At 49.5% G+C, this 20000-nt stretch overlaps 1 protein-coding gene across 1 annotated transcript in view; it reads left to right on the top strand.

Annotated features, from left to right (window-relative positions):
• The window catches only part of mcm7 (minichromosome maintenance complex component 7), a 49975-nt gene extending 30488 nt beyond the window's left edge, over positions 1–19487 (top strand). The window contains exons 11-16 of the mRNA XM_078200906.1: positions 741–952; positions 5718–5899; positions 13889–13972; positions 14258–14426; positions 18237–18346; positions 19049–19487. Of these exons, the coding sequence (XP_078057032.1) occupies positions 741–952; positions 5718–5899; positions 13889–13972; positions 14258–14426; positions 18237–18346; positions 19049–19256 (965 nt within the window). The 3' untranslated portion in view covers positions 19257–19487. The remainder of the gene's footprint in view (positions 1–740; positions 953–5717; positions 5900–13888; positions 13973–14257; positions 14427–18236; positions 18347–19048) is intronic.
• Positions 19488–20000: the final 513 nt, after the last annotated feature.

Here is a 20000-nt window from a genome sequence, read left to right as displayed (position 1 = left end):
ATATCGGTGAGTGTGTGTGTGAACTCTGGGTGATATCGGTGTGTGATGTGTGAACTCTGGGTGATATCGGTGAGTGTGTGTGTGAACTCTGGGTGATATCGGTGAGTGTGTGTGTGAACTCTGGGTGATATCGGTGAGTGTGTGTGTGTGAACTCTGGGTGATATCGGTGTGTGTGTGTGTGTGAACTCTGGGTGATATCGGTGTGTGTGTGTGAACTCTGGGTGATATCGGTGTGTGTGTGTGTGAACTCTGGGTGATATCGGTGAGTGTGTGTGTGTGAACTCTGGGAGATATCGGTGAGTGTGTGTGTGTGAACTCTGGGTGATATCGGTGTGTGTGTGTGTGTGAACTCTGGGTGATATCGGTGTGTGTGTGAACTCTGGGTGATATCGGTGAGTGTGTGTGTGTGATGTGTGAACTCTGGGTGATATCGATGAGTGTGTGTGTGATGTGTGAACTCTGGGTGATATCGGTGAGTGTGTGTGTGAACTCTGGGTGATATCGGTGAGTGTGTGTGTGATCTCTGGGTGATATCGGTGAGTGTGTGTGTGTGAACTCTGGGTGATATCGGTGAGTGTGTGATGTGTGACCTTTGAGCTGTGTTTCCCCTAGTTTGTTCTTGGCAGTGTGGGAACGCATGCTGATGTTGGCATGTCTCCAGTGAGCTGCCGGTGTGTTTGGCAGGAGAATTTGCTCCACGTATCAGTGCTGACTTGACATCGATGTGTGCTCCCTCCAGGTCAGTACACCACAGGCCGAGGGTCGTCAGGCGTGGGGCTGACTGCTGCGGTGATGAAGGACCCGGTTACCGGGGAGATGATCCTGGAAGGCGGGGCTCTGGTGCTGGCTGACCAAGGGATCTGCTGCATTGACGAGTTTGACAAGATGATGGATTCTGACCGGACTGCCATTCACGAGGTGATGGAGCAGCAGACCATCTCGATCGCCAAGGCAAGTGGCAGATGAGGGAGCGTGTTTTGATTAGACCAGAGCATTCACACGCTGCCCGTCACACTGATCAGATGGCATGTCCTGAGCGATTTGTGTCGGCTAGTGATCCACTCCAACAGAAACCTTTCATCATTCATATAAATAACTCTGTCCCCAATCGAGCGAAAAGAGACCCGGCTTACCAATCCTTTCACAATCTGTAAAACCCACACACACTTGGTGTTATCCTTGTAAACCTTCTCTACCTCCTGCCCAGTTATCCTATTTTAAATTGATGATCCGCACACGGTGCTTTGTGTGGATTAACCAAAGTTCGCTTTAGATTTGGCATACCTTTCATACTTTCTAATATTCGGCGGTTTGTAGACTGCCACCTGGAACATGATTGGTTATTTATCATCGTTTCCTTTTGCCCCGTATGGAATCTGTGTTTAACTTGGTGATCGCTGTATCTCTTTGTTCTGCTGCTCTGATCCAGAGAAGGTAATTCACGAACCCCCCCAATGTTTAACCGTGTTAAACCCCCCAATGTTTAACCGTGTTAAACCCCCCCCGATGTTTAACCGTGTTAAACCCCCCCAACGTTTAACCGTGTTAAACCCCCCGATGTTTAACCGTGTTAAACCCCCCCCAATGTTTAACCGTGTTAAACCCCCCAATGTTTAACCGTGTTAAACCCCCCAATGTTTAACCGTGTTAAACCCCCCCAATGTTTAACCGTGTTAAACCCCCCAATGTTTAACCGTGTTAAACCCCCCCAATGTTTAACCATGTTAAACCCCCCCAATGTTTAACCGTGTTAAACCCCCCAATGTTTAACCGTGTTAAACCCCCCAATGTTTAACCGTGTTAAACCCCCCAATGTTTAACCGTGTTAAACCCCCCAATGTTTAACCGTGTTAAACCCCCCAATGTTTAACCGTGTTAAACCCCCCAATGTTTAACCGTGTTAAACCCCCCAATGTTTAACCGTGTTAAACCCCCCAATGTTTAACCGTGTTAAACCCCCCAATGTTTAACCGTGTTAAACCCCCCAATGTTTAACCGTGTTAAACCCCCCAATGTTTAACCGTGTTAAACCCCCCAATGTTTAACCGTGTTAAACCCCCCAATGTTTAACCGTGTTAAACCCCCCAATGTTTAACCGTGTTAAACCCCCCAATGTTTAACCGTGTTAAACCCCCCAATGTTTAACCGTGTTAAACCCCCCAATGTTTAACCGTGTTAAACCCCCCCAATGTTTAACCGTGTTAAACCCCCCCAATGTTTAACCGTGTTAAACCCCCCAATGTTTAACCGTGTTAAACCCCCCAATGTTTAACCGTGTTAAACCCCCCAATGTTTAACCGTGTTAATCCCCCCAATGTTTAACCGTGTTAAACCCCCCAATGTTTAACCGTGTTAAACCCCCCAATGTTTAACCGTGTTAAACCCCCCAATGTTTAACCGTGTTAAACCCCCCAATGTTTAACCGTGTTAAACCCCCCAATGTTTAACCGTGTTAAACCCCCCAATGTTTAACCGTGTTAAACCCCCCAATGTTTAACCGTGTTAAACCCCCCAATGTTTAACCGTGTTAAACCCCCCAATGTTTAACCGTGTTAAACCCTCCAATGTTTAACCGTGTTTAACCCCCCAATGTTTAACCGTGTTAAACCCCCCCCAATGTTTAACCGTGTTAAACCCCCCCAATGTTTAACCGTGTTAAACCCCCCCAATGTTTAACCGTGTTAAACCCCCCCAATGTTTAACCGTGTTAAACCCCCCCAATGTTTAACCGTGTTAAACCCCCCCAATGTTTAACCGTGTTAAACCCCCCCCAATGTTTAACCGTGTTAAACCCCCCCCAATGTTTAACCGTGTTAAACCCCCCCCAATGTTTAACCGTGTTAAACCCCCCCCAATGTTTAACCGTGTTAAACCCCCCAATGTTTAACCGTGTTAAACCCCCCAATGTTTAACCGTGTTAAACCCCCCAATGTTTAACCGTGTTAAACCCCCCAATGTTTAACCGTGTTAAACCCCCCAATGTTTAACCGTGTTAAACCCCCCAATGTTTAACCGTGTTAAACCTCCCAATGTTTAACCGTGTTAAACCCCCCAATGTTTAACCGTGTTAAACCCCCCAATGTTTAACCGTGTTAAACCCCCCAATGTTTAACCGTGTTAAACCCCCCAATGTTTAACCGTGTTAAACCCCTCCCGCCCAACGTTTTATGAAATCAAAGAAGTAAAAGCTTAACGATGACCACAAAACCATTGTGATTGTCACAACAACCCACAGAGAGGCAAGCCGTTTGATTGACATGCTCTCTACTCCACAGGAACCTCTCCTCCTGAACTCTTTATCCCTCCAATCCCTTCTTCCCAGTGTTTGCATCAAGTCTCCCCTCAACTCATCGGTGTTCTCTGCCTCTCCCCCTGTATGTGCCTTCTCATCAAACAACTCCTTTACTTCCCCTGTTTAGGACCCAGAGTCGAAGCTGCGTTCCTATGTGCCGAGAGTCTTTGCCTCAGTCATTGCGTGTGAAATGGTCAGCGTTTCGTTGGTCTGTAGCCTTGTATGCTGTGGTGTTTTGCTCCAGTTTCCCCCCACAGTCCGAAAGGCGTGCTGGTTGGGGTGCATTGGCCATGCTAAATTCTCCCTCAGTGTTACCCGAGCAGGCGCCAGAGTGTGGCGACTCAGGGATTGTCACAGTAACTTCATTGTATTGTAAATGTAAGCCTGCTTCTGACGCAAATAAATAAACCTTAAAGTGTTCATCTAAATGCTTCCTGAATATTATGAGGTTCTCTGCCCCCATCACCCTTTCAGGCAGTGAGTTCCAGATTCCCACAACCCTCGGTGAAAAGGTTTTAAATCAAAACACATCTAAATCTCCCTATCGACTGCAACTCTATGCCCTCTGATTATTGATGCCTTTACTAAGGGAGGGGGAAATGTTTTAAAGTTTATTTATTAGCATCACAAGTAGGCTTACATTAACACTGCAATGAAGTTACTGTGAAAATCCCCTAGTCGCCACACTCCAGCGCCTGTTCGAGTAACACTGAGTGAGAATTTAGCACGGCCAATGCATCCTAACCTGCACGTCTTTGAACTCTTTCTTCCGATCCACCCTATCTCTGTCCCTCATCACTTTGTGCACCTCAATCAGATACACCTCAGCCTTCTCCGCTCCAAGGAAAACAACCCCAGCTTAACCAGCCTCTCCTCATTGCTGAAACTCTGCAGCCCAGGCAACATCTTGGTGAATCTCCTCTGCACCGTCTCAAGTGAAATCACATCCTTCCTGTAGTGTGGTGACCAGAACTGCACACGGTACTCTAGCTGTGTCCTAACCAGCGTTTTATACAGCTCCCATCATAACCTCCTCGCTCTTATATTCTATGTTTCTGCTAATGAGTCAAGTATCTCATTTGTCTTCTTAACCACCTTATCTACCTGTCCTGCTGCCTACAGGGGTCTTTGACCATGCACCCCAAGCTCTCTCTGACCCTCTTGTCCTTCCTAACATCCTCCTGTTCATTGTGTCTTCCCTGGCCTTGTTAGTCCTCCCAAAATGCAACACCTCACACTTTTAGAAACATAGAAAAACTACAGCACAAAACAGACCCTTTGGCCCCACAAGTTGTGCCGAACATATCCCTACCTTTTAGGCCTAGCTATAACCCTCCATCCTATTAAGTCCCATGTACTCATCCAGGAGTCTCTTAAAAGATCCTATTGAGTTTGCCTCCACCACCACTGACGGCAGCTGATTCCACTCGCCCACCACCCTCTGAGTGAAAAACTTCCCCCTAACATTTCCCCTGTACCTACCCCCCAGCACCTTAAACCTGTGTCCTCTCATGGCAGCCATTTCCACCCTGGGAAAAAGCCTCAGAGAGTCCACCCGATCTATGCCTCTCAACATCTTATACACCTCTATTAGGTCTCCTCTCATCCTATGTCTCTCCAAGGAGAAAAGACCGAGCTCCCTCAGCCTATCCTCATAAGGCATGCCACTCAATCCAGGCAACATCCTTGTAAATCTCCTCTGCACCCTTTCAATCTTTTCCACATCCTTCCTGTAATGAGGCAACCAGAACTGAGCACAGTACTCCAAGTGGGGCCTGACGAGGGTCTTATAAAGCAGCATCATTATCCCCGCACTCCTAAACTCAGTCCCTCGATTGATAAAGGCCAGCACACCATATACCTTCTTAACCACCTCCTCCACCTGCGGGGCCGATTTTAGAGTCCTATGGACCCAGACCCCAAGGTCCTTCTGATCCTCTACAGTACTAAGAGTCTTTCCCTTTATATTGTACTCCTTCATCCCATTTGACCTGCCAAAATGGACCACTACGCATTTATCTGGGTTGAAGTCCATCTGCCACTTCTCCGCCCAGTCTTGCATCCTATCTGTGTCCCTCTGTAACTTCTGACATCCCTCCAGACTATCCACAACCCCACCAACCTTCATGTCGTCGGCAAACTTACCAACCCATCCTTCCACTTCCTCATCTTCAGGATTAGTATTCAGCGCGAAGGAAATAAATTTATTGCTGAGACTTTGTGCCCATTCTGGCTGAGAAGTTCAGCCCCTCTCATGGACAGCAGCTCCTTGACCTGGTGTAGCCTCTCGCCCTCTCCTCGGAGCTGTTGCTTTTCATTTTGAATCTCTGTCGAGCGGTCCTTGGGGCCGAGGGCAGGCTCGAACGGTGGCAGCGGGTTTATCAGTCGTTGAGTGAATCCCCTGGGCTCTTTCCCTCTCTAAAGGCTGGTATCCTGACCACGCTGAACGCCCGCTGCTCCATCCTGGCGGCCGCCAACCCTGCCTACGGCCGCTACAATCCCAAGAAAACCGTGGAACAGAACATCCAGCTTCCAGCGGCGCTGCTATCCCGATTCGACCTCCTGTGGCTCATTCAGGATAAACCGGATCGAGATAACGACCTGAGGTATGGGAGGGATTTGATTTATTATTGTCACATGTATTGGGATACAGTGAAAAGTATTGTTTCTTGCGTGCTATACAGACAAAGCATACCGTTCATAGAGAAAGAAAGGAGAGGGTACAGAATGTAGTGTTACAGTCATAGCTTGAGTGCGGAGAAAGGTCAACTTAATGCAAGGTAGGTCCATTCAAAAGTCTGACAGCAGCAGGGAAGAAGCTGTTCTTGAGTCGGTCGGTACGTGACCTCAGACATTTGTATCTTTTTCCCGATGGAAGAAGGTGGAAGAGAGAATGTCCGGGGTGCGTGGGGGGGGTCCTTAATTATGCTGACTGCTTTCCTGAGGCAGCGGGAAGTGTAGACAGAGTCAATGGATGGGAGACTGGTTTGAGTGATGGATTGGGCCACATTCACAACGCTTTGTAGTTTCTTGCGGTCTTGGACAGAGCAGGGGCCAGACCAAGCTGTGATACAACCAGAAAGGATGCTTTCTGTGGTGTGGAGTGGGAGGGAGTGGGGGGTGGAGGCAGAGCAGACGCTGGGAGGGTGGGGTGTCAGTGTTGGTGTAACCATCACTGGGGGGGAGGGGGAGGAGACAGTGAGATCCCTCATCCCTGGAATTATTGTTTTTTTCTAATTTTGTCTGTACTGTCTCAGTGCTCTCTAAAGTGGGTGGATTCCTGAATTAGCAAATCGCAGCAGGAGTAGACCATTCGGCCCCTCCAGTCTGCTCCACCATTCCATATGATCATGGCTGGTTCTCTATCTCAACATCAGACTCCAGCGCTCTCCCCAAACCCCTTCACACTTTGAGTCTAGAAATCTCTCTCCTTCTGAAAGCCTCCACAGCTTTCTGTGGTTGAGAATTCTAAGGGTTCATCACCCTCTGAGTGAAGAGGTTTCTCCTCATCTCAGTCCTAAATGGCCAACCCCGTATCTTGAGATTGGGACCCCTTGTTCTAGCCCCCCCTTCCCTCGCCACCCCACAGCCAGAGGAACCAACATCCTCTGTCCAGCCCTGTCAGAATGACATCCCCCCTCATTCTTCTAAATTCCAGTAAATACAGAGCAGTCGACCCAATCTCTCCTCACATGACAATCCTGCCAACCCAATGGTTCCAAAAGAAATCCAGGTAATTATAAGTTTGACGTCGGTGGTGGGCAAGTTATTGGAAGGTGTGATAAGGGATAGGATCTACAAATATTTGGATAGACAGGGACTTGTTGGGGAGAGTCAACATGGCTTTGTGCGTGGTAGGTCATGTTTGACCAATCCATTGGAGTTTTTTGAGGAGGTTACCAGGAAAGTGGATGAAGGGAAGGCGGTGGATGTTGTCTACCTGGATTTCAGCAAGGCCTTTGACAAGGTCCCTCATGGGAGATTAGTTAGGAAGGTTCAGTCACTGGATATACATGGGGAGGTAGTAAATTGGATTAGACACTGGCTCAATGGAAGAAGCACAGTAAGAAGTCTCACAACACCAGGTGAAAGTCCAACAGGTTTATTTGGTAGCAAATACCATAAGCTTTCGGAGCACTGCTCCTTCGTCAGATGGAGTGGAGATGGAGTGGCTCTGCTCCGAAAGCTTATGGTATTTGCTACCAAATAAACCTGTTGGACTTTAACCTGGTGTTGTGAGACTTCTTACTGTGCTTACCCCAGTCCAACGCCGGCATCTCCACATCAATGGAAGAAGCCAGAGAGTGGTTGTGCAGGATTGCTTCTCTGAGTGGAGGCCTGTGACTAGCGTTGTGCCGCAGGGATCGGTGTTGGGTCCATTGTTGTTTGTCATCTATATCAATGATCTGGATGATAATGTGGTAAATTGGATCAGCAAATTTGCTGATACAAAGATTGGAGGTGTAGTGGACAGTGAGCTTGCAGAGGGATTTGGACCAACTAGAAGAATGGCAAATGGAATTTAACGCAGACAAGTGTGAGATATTGCACATTGGAAGGACAAATCAAAGTAGAACATACAGGGTAAATGGTAGGACTCTGAAGAGTGCAGTTGAACCGAGGGATCGGGGAATACAGGTACAGAATTCCCTAAAAGTGACGTCACAGATGGATAGGATCGTAAAGAGTGCCTTTGGTACATTGGCCTTTATAAATCGGAGTATCGAGTATAAAAGTTGGAGTGTTATGGTAAGGTTATAGAAGGCATTGGTGAGGCCGAATTTGGAGTATTGTGTACAGTTTTGGTCACCTAGTTACAGGAAGGATGTAAATAAGGTTGAAAGAGTGCAGAGAAGGTTCACAAGGATGTTGCCAGGACTTGAGATGCTGAGTTACAGAGAGAGATTGAATAGGTTGGGACTTTATTCCCTGGAGCGTAGAAGAATGAGGGGAGATTTGAGAGAGGTGTATAAGATTTTGATGGGTATAGATAGAGTGAATGCAAGCAGGCTTTTTCCACTGAGGCGAGGGGAGAAAAAAACCAGAGGGCATGGGTTAAGGGTGAAAGGAGAACAGTTTAAAGGGAATATTAGGGGGGGCTTCTTCACGCAGAGAGTGGTGGGAGTGTGGAATGAGCTGTCGGATAAAGTGGTAAATGCAGGGTCACTTTTAGCATTTAAGAAAAACTTGGACAGGTTCATGGATGAGAGGGGTGTGGAGGGATATGGTCCAAGTGCAGGTCAGTGGGACTAGGCAAAAAATGGTTCGGCACAGACAAGAAGGGCCAAAGGCCTGTTTCTGAGCTGTAATTTTCTATGGTTCTAACCCAGGGATCAGTCTGGTGAACCTTTGCTGCATTCCCTTTGTGACAAATATAACTTTCTTAGATAAGGAGTCCAAAACTGCATGCAATACTCCAGCTGTGGCCTCAGCAAGGCCCTGTAGAACAGCAGTAAGATATCCTTGCTCTTGTACTCAAGTCCTCTCCGCTGTACTGCGATTAAGACTGAAACGGTTGCCAGAATGTTACCGCCCACCACGGGAATCGGAGCGGGCGAAGGGCGGACAATGAGAAGGTCCTTTAACCTCGTGTGGGATTTTACGGTTTTGGGACGAGTGAGCCTGTAAAATCCCACCCGGTGTTTTGTTTGTAAAGGTTCTTCATAACTTGCTTTTATCCTCAGTCAGCCCATCAAATCTGCACTGACTCACCAACTGAGCATCTTACCCAGGACCAGCCCTGCCCTACCCCTGTAACCCCTTGTATTTACCCCGCTAATCTCCCTAACCCACACATCTTCGGACACTAAGGGGCAATTTAGCATGGCCAATCCACCTAACCTGCACATCTTTGGACACTGAGGGGCAATTTAGCATGGCCAATCCACCTAACCTCCACATCTTTGGACACTTGGGGGCAATTTAGCATGGCCAATCCACCTAACCTACACATCTTTGGACACTTGGGGGCAATTTAGCATGGCCAATCCACCTAACCTCCACATCTTTGGACACTTGGGGGCAATTTAGCATGGCCAACCCGCCTAACCTCAACATCTTTGGACACTTAGGGGCAATTTAGCATGGCCAATCCACCTAACCTACACATCTTTGGACACTAAGGGGTAATTTAACATGGTCAATCCACCTAACCTACACATGTTTGGTCACTAAGGGGCAATTTATCACGGCCAATCCACCTGACCCGCACATTTTGGACTGTGGGAGGAAACAGGAGCAAGCAGAGGAAACCCACGCAGACACGGGGAGAATGTACGCAAACTCCACACAGTCACCCAAGGCCAGAATTGAACCCGGGTCCCTGGAGCTGAGGCAGCAATGTTAACTACTGTGCCACCGTGTGGCTGGAACGGTGGGAGAGGGAGAGGAATGGGGCAGTGCTGTAAAATTGCCCGTTTCTACACTGGCATCGATGGTTCTACATTGAAGTGGCTGAGTGCAGCGCGGGGTGCGATGGTAAGGCTGGGCTCGAGGGTCAGAGTAACGCTGGGGAGGCACCGGCTGGCCCTTTGAGCTTCCTGGGCTGGTGTCTCTCTCACACAGTGCAACTTGTGCAGTCGGTTCCTCTGACAAATCTGTCAGAGTTCTTTGAGGAGGTAACAAGGAAGTTAGATAAAGGAGAACCAGTGGATGTGACTTATTTAGATTTCCAGAAGGCCTTTGACAAGGTGCCGCATAGAAGACTGTTAAATAAGTTAAGTGCCCATGGTGTTCAGGGCAAGATCCTGGCATGGATAGAGGATTGGCTGACTGGCAGAAGGCAGAGAGTGGGGATAAAGGGGTCTTTTTCAGGGCGGCAGCCAGTGACTAGTGGTGTGCCTCAGGCGTCGGTGCTGGAACCACAACTTTTCACAATATACATTAATGATTTGGAGGAAGGAACTGAAGGCACTGTTGCTAAGTTTGCAGATGATTCAAAGATATGTAGAGGGACAGGTAGTATTGAGGAAGCAGGGGGGCTGCAGAAGGACTTGGACAGGCTAGGAGAGTGGGCAAAGAAGTGGCAGATGGAATACAATGTGGAAAAGTGAGAGGCTATGCACTTTGGAAGGAGGAATGGAGGCGTAGACTATTTTCTAAATGGGGAAATGCTTAGGAAATCAGAAGCACAAAGGAACTTGGGAATCCTTGTTCAAGTTTCTCTTAAGGTTAACGTGCAGGTTCAGTCGGGAGTTAGGAAGGCAAATGCAATGTTAGCATTCATGTCGAGAGGGTTAGAGTACAAGAAGAAGTTTAACAACACCAGGTTAAAGTCCAACAGGTTTATTTGGTAGCAAAAGCCACACAAGCTTTTGGAGCTCTCAGCCCCTTCTTCAGGTGAGTGGGAATTCTGTTCACAAACAGAGCTTATAAAGACACAGACTCAATTTACATGAATAATGGTTGGAATGCGAATACTTACAACTAATCAAGTCTTTAAGAAACAAAACAATGTGAATGGAGAGAGCATCAAGACAGGCTAAAAAGATGTGTATTGTCTCCAGACAAGACAGCCAGTGAAACTCTGCAGGTCCACGCAACTGTGGGAGTTACAAATAGTGTGACATGAACCCAATATCCCGGTTGAGGCCGTCCTCGTGTGTGCGGAACTTGGCTATCAGTTTCTGCTCAGCGACTCTGCGCTGTCGTGTGTCGCGAAGGCCGCCTTGGAGAACGCTTACCCGAATATCAGAGGCCGAATGCCCGTGACCGCTGAAGTGCTCCCCAACAGGAAGAGAACAGTTTTGCCTGGTGATTGTCGAGCGGTGTTCATTCATCCGTTGTCGCAGCGTCTGCATAGTTTCCCCAATGTACCATGCCTCAGGACATCCTTTCTTGCAGCGTATCAGGTAGACAACGTTGGCCGAATTGCAAGAGTATGTACCGTGTACCTGGTGGATGGTGTTCTCACGTGAGATGATGGCATCTGTGTCGATGATCCGGCACGTCTTGCAGAGGTTGCTGTGGCAGGGTTGTGTGGTGTCATGGTCACTGTTCTCCTGAAGGCTGGGTAGTTTGCTGCGGACAATGGTCTGTTTGAGGTTGTGCGGTTGTTTGAAGGCAAGAAGTGGGGGTGTGGGGATGGCCTTGGCGAGATGTTCGTCTTCATCAATGACATGTTGAAGGCTCCGGAGGAGATGCCGTAGCTTCTCCGCTCCGGGGAAGTACTGGACAACGAAGGGTACTCTGTCCACTGTGTCCCGTGTTTGTCTTCTGAGGAGGTCGGTGCGGTTTTTCACTGTGGCGCGTTGGAACTGTTGATCAATGAGTCTAGCGCCATATCCTGTTCTTATGAGGGCATCTTTCAGCGTCTGGAGGTGTCTGTTGCGATCCTCCTCATCCGAGCAGATCCTGTGTATATGGAGGGCTTGTCCGTAGGGGATGGCTTCTTTAACGTGTTTAGGGTGGAAGCTGGAGAAGTGGAGCATCGTGAGGTTATCCGTGGGCTTGCGGTACAGTGAGGTGCTGAGGTGACCGTCCTTAATGGAGACGCGTGTGTCCAAGAATGCAACCGATTCCGGAGAGTAGTCTATGGTGAGCCTGATGGTGGGATGGAACTTGTTGATGTCATCATAGAGTTGTTTCAGTGATTGTTCACCATGAGTCCAAAGGAAGAAAATGTCATCGATGTATCTAGTGTATAGCATCGGTTGAAGGTCCCGTGCGGTGAAGAAGTCTTGTTCGAACCTGTGCATGAAGATGTTGGCATATTGAGGTGCGAATTTGGTCCCCATGGCTGTTCCGTGTGTCTGGATGAAGAACTGGTTGTTGAAGGTGAAGATATTGTGGTCCAGGATGAAGCGGATGAGATGTAAAATTGCATCTGGAAACTGGCAGTTGTTGGCGCTGAGCACTGAGGCCGTTGCAGCAATGCCATCGTCATGGAGGATGCTGGTGTAGAGTGCCGAGACATCCATTGTGACGAGGAGCGCACCGACCTCCTCAGAAGACAAACACGGGACATGGTGGACAGAGTACCCTTCGTTGTCCAGTACTTCCCCGGAGCTGAGAAGCTACGGCATCTCCTCCGGAGCCTTCAACATGTCATTGATGAAGACGAACATCTCGCCAAGGCCATCCCCACACCCCCACTTCTTGCCTTCAAACAACCGCACAACCTCAAACAGACCATTGTCCGCAGCAAACTACCCAGCCTTCAGGAGAACAGTGACCATGACACCACACAACCCTGCCACAGCAACCTCTGCAAGACGTGCCGGATCATCGACACAGATGCCATCATCTCACGTGAGAACACCATCCACCAGGTACACGGTACATACTCTTGCAATTCGGCCAACGTTGTCTACCTGATACGCTGCAAGAAAGGATGTCCCGAGGCATGGTACATTGGGGAAACTATGCAGACGCTGCGACAACGGATGAATGAACACCGCTCGACAATCACCAGGCAAAACTGTTCTCTTCCTGTTGGGGAGCACTTCAGCGGTCACGGGCATTCGGCCTCTGATATTCGGGTAAGCGTTCTCCAAGGCGGCCTTCGCGACACACGACAGCGCAGAGTCGCTGAGCAGAAACTGATAGCCAAGTTCCGCACACACGAGGACGGCCTCAACCGGGATATTGGGTTCATGTCACACTATTTGTAACTCCCACAGTTGCGTGGACCTGCAGAGTTTCACTGGCTGTCTTGTCTGGAGACAATACACATCTTTTTAGCCTGTCTTGATGCTCTCTCCACTCACATTGTTTTGTTTCTTAAAGACTTGATTAGTTGTAAGTATTCGCATTCCAACCATTATTCATGTAAATTGAGTCTGTGTCTTTATAAGCTCTGTTTGTGAACAGAATTCCCACTCACCTGAAGAAGGGGCTTAGAGCTCCGAAAGCTTGTGTGGCTTTTGCTACCAAATAAACCTGTTGGACTTTAACCTGGTGTTGTTAAACTTCTTACTGTGTTTACCCCAGTCCAACGCCGGCATCTCCACATTAGAATACAAGAGCAGGGATGGACTTCTGAGGCTGTATAAAGCTCTGGTCAGACCCCATTTGAAGTATTATGAGCAGTTTTGGGCCCTGTATCTAAGGAAGGATGTGCTGGCCTTGGAAAAAGTCCAGAGGAGGTTCACAAGAATGATCCCTGGAATGAAGAACTTGTCGTATGAGGAACGGTTGAGGACTCTGGGTCTGTACTCATTGGAGTTGAGAAGGATGAGGGGGGATCTTATTGAAACTTACAGGATACTGCGAGGACTGGATAGAGTGGACATGGAAAGGATGTTTCCACGAGTAGGTAAAACTGGAACCAGAGGGCACAACCTGAGGCTAAAGGGACGATCCTTTAAAACAGAAGTGAGGAGGAATTTCTTCAGCCAGAGAGTGGTGAATCTGTGGAACTCTTTGCCGCAGAAGGCTGTGGAGGCCGGGTCATTGAGTGTCTTTAAGACAGAGATAGATAGGTTCTTGATGAATAAGGGGATCAGGGGTTATGGGGAAAAGGCAGGAGAATGGGGATGAGGAAAATATCAGCCATGATTGAATGGCGGAGGACTCGATGGATCGAGTGGCCTCATTCTGCTCCTATATCTTATGGTCTCTCTGTGAATTTTCCCTTTGTCTCTCCCCCCACTCAGGCTCGCTCAGCACATCACCTACGTCCACCAGCACAGCAAGCAGCCGCCCTCGCAGTTCCAGCCACTGGAGATGAAGCTCATGAGGTAAGGAGTCGACATCGATTCCACCAGAAATGTACGGTCAGAATGGGTTTCCGTGGGGAAAGTCTGACTTGATCAAATGTACCGAGGAGAGTAGACAGTGGTAATGCAGTAGATGTAATTTATCTAGAGTTTCAAAAGACTCGATAATGTGTCCCATAATAAACAAATGAACAAAGTGAGAGGATGTGGAGTCAGGGGGACACGAGGTGGAACAGGAATAGAGGCTGGGTGTGGGTTTTGAAAGTGACTGGTCTCCCTTTTTCCCTTGTTTGTCCCCGCACTCAGGCGCTATATTACCCTGTGTAAAAATAAGCAACCGATGATCCCAGAGTCGCTGGCTGATTACATCACCGCGGCCTACGTGGAGATGAGAAAGGAGTCGCGGGTCAACAAGGACATGACCTTTACATCTGCCAGGACGCTGCTGTCGGTCCTGCGTATCTCCACTGCCCTGGTACGTACCTCTGAGTTGGCAAATCATGTTGCAGCTGTATTAAACCTTGGTGAGGCAGCATTTGCAGTATTGCGTGCAGTTCTGGTCACCGCACAACCAGAAGGACGGGGAAGCTTTGGAGAGAGTGCAAGGAAGGTTCACCAGGATGTTTCCTGGTCTCGAGGATGTTTACTATGAGGAGAGATCGGATTAACTCGGATTGTTTTCACTGGAAAGGCGGGGGCTGAGGGGAGACCTGATCGAGGTCTACAAAATGTTGAGAGGCAGAGACAGGGCGGATAATCAGAGGCTTTTTCCCAGGGATAGAAACAAATCTGGAAATGAGAAATATCGGAAGATGTGCTGGTTCGGGTGCATTGGCCGTGCTAAATTCTCCCTCCGTGTATCCGAACAGGCACCGGAGTGTGGCGACTAGGGGATTTACACAGTAACTTCATTGCAGTGTTAATGTAACTCACAAATAAACTTTAAAAGGCATTAAAAATTAACACCACAGGTCAGCAAGGCCATAAAAAAAACAAGCACTTAAGTTTTATTTCCAGAGGGTTAGAACTGAAAGTGAGGGAGGTTGCGTTAAAGCTGTATCGAAACTTGGTTAAACCACACTTAAGAGTACGGCCTGCAGCTCTGGTCACCATTTTATACAAAGGATATTGAGGTGCTGGAGAGGGTGCAGAGAAGGCGGCACGGTAGCACAGTGGTTAGCACTGCTGCTTCACAGCTCCAGGGATCTGGGTTCGATTCCTGGCTTGGGTCACTGTCTGTGTGGAGTTTGCACATTCTCCTCGTGTCTGCGTGGGTTTCCTCCGGGTGCTCCGGTTTCCTCCCACAGTCCAAAAGATGTGCGGGTTAGGTTGATTGGCCAGGTTAAAAAAAATTGCCCCTTAGAGTCCTGAGATGCGGAGGTTAGAGGGATTAGCGGGTAAATATGTGGGGGTAGGGCCTGGGTGGGATTGTGGTCGGCGCACACTCGATGGGCCGAATGGCCTCCTTCTGCACTGTAGGGTTTCTACGATTCTATGATTTCTATGATTCTATTTACAAGGACAACACCAGAAATGTGTGGGTATGCGGAGCAGGAAAAGCTGGGTCTCTTTTCTTCAGGGGGAAAAACGACTGAGTCGTGACCTAATAGAGGTGTTTAAAATGAGGAAAGGTTTTTGAGAGAGTGGAGACAGAGAGAATGTTTCCTCGTGAGGGCGAACAGCATACCTAGAGGTTACCAAGAAATCCCGTCGGGAATTCAGGACAAGCTTCCGAGAGTGGTGGGAGTGTGGAACTCACATGGGACATTAAGTTACAGATCAACGATGATCACTGGGGGACAGACTGCCCCGAAACTATCAGCCTATAAACAGATATTTAGCCTGTTTTATTCCTTCATGGAACATGGGCGTCACTGGCTGGCCAGCATTTATTGCCCATCCCGAGTTGCCTGAGGACAGTTGAGAGTCAACCACATTGCTGTGGTTCTGGAGTCACATGTAGGCCAGACCGGGTAAGGACGGCACGGTAGCACAGTGGTTAGCACTGCTGCTTCACAGCTCCAGGGTCCTGGGTTCGATTCCCAGCTCGGGTCACTGTCTGTGTGGAGTTTGCACATTCTCCTCGTGTCTGCGTGGGTTTCCTCCGGGTGCTCCGGTTTCCTCCCACAGTCCAAAGATGTGCAGGTTAGGTTGATTGGCCAGGTTAAAAATTGCCCCTTAGAGTTCTGAGATGCGTAGGTTAGCGGGATTAGTGGGTAAATATGTGGGGGTAGGGCCTGGGTGGGATTGTGGTCGGTGCAGACTCGATGGGCCGAATGGCCTCCTTCTGCACTGTAGGGTTTCTATGATTTCTTTTTCCTAAAGGACATGTGTGAACCAGATGGGTTTTCCCGACAATCGACGATGGGTTTCATGGTCATCAGTAGATTCTGAATTCCAGATATTTTTATTTATTGAATTTAAATTCCACCATGTGCTGTGGCGGGATTCGAACCCTGGGTCTCCAGAGCATGAGCTGAGTTTCTGGATGAATAGTCTCGCATCAATATCACCAGGCCATCGCCTGGCCTACTGGGTCCCTGGATTGAGCAAAGGCTGGCTCAGTGCTAAAGTGCTGACAGTGCAGGTAGTAAGACTGAATACCTACTGTACTGGAGGCACTTGGAGCACTGCCCAGCCAATCCCTACGTCTGGTTAACACTGATCTGGAGCGTCTCACAGCACTGAACCCTTGGATAGTGCCCAGCGTTATTCGTTCGCCTCTGCAGAGCTCCTTATCCCCCTGCCTCCGCACCCCCTGGGATACCGACGACCTGACTGGGGCTTTGCTTAGCCGTGGGTGAGATGTTGTCTTGTGATGGTGTTGGGGCTGTATTCACTTCCCTCATTGTTTGCAACTGCACTCGCTGTGCTGCTGTGGTTCTGAGGGTGGTGTTCTCCCCCCCCCCCCCCCTCACCCCAACCCCGCGGCCTGTGTTCACGCCGCAGCAGCTGGGAACCCCAAAAGCCGAGTGTGCGTCTGCACAGCCGAGGAACTAATCCAGAAAACTTGGTCACGGGCTCCGTGTGTGTAAGATTTGCAAATTTGCATCTTGGACCACATTGGCAGGGCAGACCCACACAAAGCTGGCAGAGTCGCTGTCCCCCACCTGCCTCTGGCTGTGGGCAATGTATCCACCGCCCCCCCCCTCCTGCCATTTGCCACGGAGAGTGCTGTAGGGGTCAGAGGTGGTTGGGTGCTCTGCAGTCAGGGGGAGGTGGAGAGTGTTGTAGGGTGGGGTCATGAGGCACATTGGGATATGGTGGGGAGGGTGGTTACTGGATACGCTGCTGTCTTGCCAGCCGGGGGTGCAGCTAACGCAGTTTGTGAAATGGAGGGTGTGGATGTTGGAGTTTCCTGCCGTGCCCTGTTGGTGATCGAGGAGTGTGTCAGTCTCCACTGCCATGGCTTGGTACGAGTTGAGGAGGAGGTGGGGGACTGCGTGGATGACGGGCACTGCGCACTCTGAGAGAGTCTGCTTCCTGGAGCTCCAAAGTGCTGTTAGTGCAGGTAGTGTGCTTCCCATCTACTGCAGTATAAGCACTTGTGTAGCTACAGGAGCAAAGGCAGCAATCATCGAAACTAGAAGCAGGAGGAGGCCATTCGGCCCTTCCAGCCTGCTCCACCATTCATTATGATCATGGCTGATCATCCAATTCAATATCCTGATCCCCCCCCTTCCCCCGATATCCCTCGATCCCTTCAGCCCCAAGAGCGAAATCTAATTCCTTCTTCAAATCACACAGTGTTTTGGCCTCAACTACTTTCTGTGGGAGTGAATTCCAGGCACAGCATTGACGTTCCAACATTGAACTCATCTTTCACTCAATTAAAAATAACTGTTTATTTGTTGGGATGTTGATGAGTCGGCCAGGATTTATTGCCCATCCCTCATTGCCCCTTGAGGAGGTGTTGCTGAGATGTCTTCTTGAACCCGCTGCAGTCCCAGTGGTGTAGGTACACCCACAGTGCTGTTAGGGAGGGTGGGGATTACAGAGGTTTCACCCAGCTGGAATGTTTCCAAGTCAGGATGGTGAGTGACTTGGAGGGGAACTTCCAGGTGGGGTGGTGTTCCCATGAATCTGCCACCCTTGTCTTTCTAGATGGTAGTTCTTGTTGGGGACCCTTGAAGGCAGTTTGTTGACGGAGTTTCTCTGTTGAGGCATTGTGCTCTTTCTGCCACACACTCGCCCCCTTCTCCCCACAGCTTCATCCTCTTATCCTGGTCCCCTCATCCCTCTCAAACTCCCCGGCTCTCTCTGACTGGCATTCTTGTGCCCACAGGCACGGCTCCGTCTGGTCGACTCTGTGGAGAAGGAAGATGTGAATGAAGCGATGAGATTGATGGAGATGTCGAAGGATTCTCTGATTGGAGACCGCGGTCAAACCAGCAGGTGAGGATTTTGAGCTGTGTTTGGGCTGTGAGGTGATGGGGTTATGAGGGGTGGCCCAGTGGTTAGCACGGCTGCCTCACGGTGCCAGGGACCCGGGTTCAATTCCAGCTTCGGGTCACTGTCTGTGTGGAGTCTGCACATTCTCCCCGTGTCTGCGTGGGTTTCCTCAGGGTGCTCCGGTTTCCTCCCACACTCCAAAGATGTGTGGGTTAGGTCGATTGGCCATGATAAATTGACCCCAGTGTCAGGGGTATTAGCAGGGTAAATATGTGGGGTTACGGGGGTAGGGTCTGGCTGAGATTGTGGTCGGTGCAGACTTGATGGGCCGAATGGCCTCCTCCTGCACTGTAGGGATTCTATGATGCAGGTGGGGTGGGATGGGGACCGGGACTCTCTTCTGTGCCACTGTGGGTGCTGACGGGGTCAGAATGAGTTCCTGGTGTCCCTGCTCCTGAGATGGGGTTTCTCAGCTGCCCATCTACGTAACTTCCCGCTGCCCCCTTGCGAAGGAGGGCTTTGCCTGTAGTTGAGGAGGGGAAATGTGTATCTATCCCGGCGGTGTGTACCCCCAGGTGAGTGGGCGTATCTGTCCTGGATGGGGAGCGGGGGGAGGAGTGACCCTCGCTCCACGGTAGCGGGGGGTGGGGTTGTCTCTGGTGCGTTTGCCCTGCCTGGTAATTGACGTGTCCGGTGTGGTTTCAGAGCCCAGCGCCCTGCCGATATGATCTTTGCCACAATCCGGGAGATGGTTGCAGATAGGGAGGTGCGTGTGGTTAAGTACTCCGAGGCAGAGCAAAGATGCATCTCGAAGGGATTCACCCCGGCGCAGGTGGAGGCGGCACTGGAGGAGTACGAGGAACTGAACATCTGGCAAGTGAATCAGGCGCGGAGCAAAATCACCTTCGTGTGAGTGGAAGAGTGGAGTGGCTGCTGCCACTGGAGACTTGTCCCCTGCAGATTGCCTCAGCTTGGCGTGGCTGTGCTTCACAAATACCCCCACCCCCTTCCGTGCCCAGCGCCCTGCTCGAGGCTGGTTTTAACTTTGTGTTGCGTTGCTCTGATCTCCTGTGTCCATATTGCACACGGGAGACCTGACAGTGATTGGAAAGATTTAATAAAGTTCATTTGTAACCTTTTCCTTTATCTGACCTTGATTGCCTGATGTCCAGCTGAAAGGTTAAGGTTCACAGGGAGAGGCAGCGATTGGCAGGCCCGGCTAAAAGGTTAAGGTTCACAGGATGAGAGGTCACACAACACCAGGTTATCGCCCAACAGGTTTATTTGGAATCAAGAGCTTTCGGAGCGCTGCTCGTTCATCAGGTGTGTGCAGGATTTGGTTCACAAGCAGGGCAGATATAGACATCGATATATGTAGTGTAAAGACTTGATTACCTGTTAAGACTCGCATTCCAACCATTATCTTGTAATTGAGTTTGTGTCTATATATGCCCTGTTTGTGAACCAAACGTTGCATTCACCTGATGAAGGAGCAGCGCTCCAAAAGCTTGTGCTACCAAATAAACCTGTTGGACTTTAACCTGGTGTTGTGAGACTTCTTACTATGATGGTATATTGGCATTGGACTAAGGAAATCTGGCATGTCCGCTACGACTCTCACCAACTTTTACAGATGCACCATAGGAAGTATTCTTTC

Source organism: Mustelus asterias, chromosome 31 (assembly GCF_964213995.1).
Source record: "Mustelus asterias chromosome 31, sMusAst1.hap1.1, whole genome shotgun sequence".
Lineage (NCBI taxonomy): Eukaryota > Metazoa > Chordata > Chondrichthyes > Carcharhiniformes > Triakidae > Mustelus > Mustelus asterias.
This window is presented reverse-complemented; position numbering and strand designations above follow the sequence as displayed.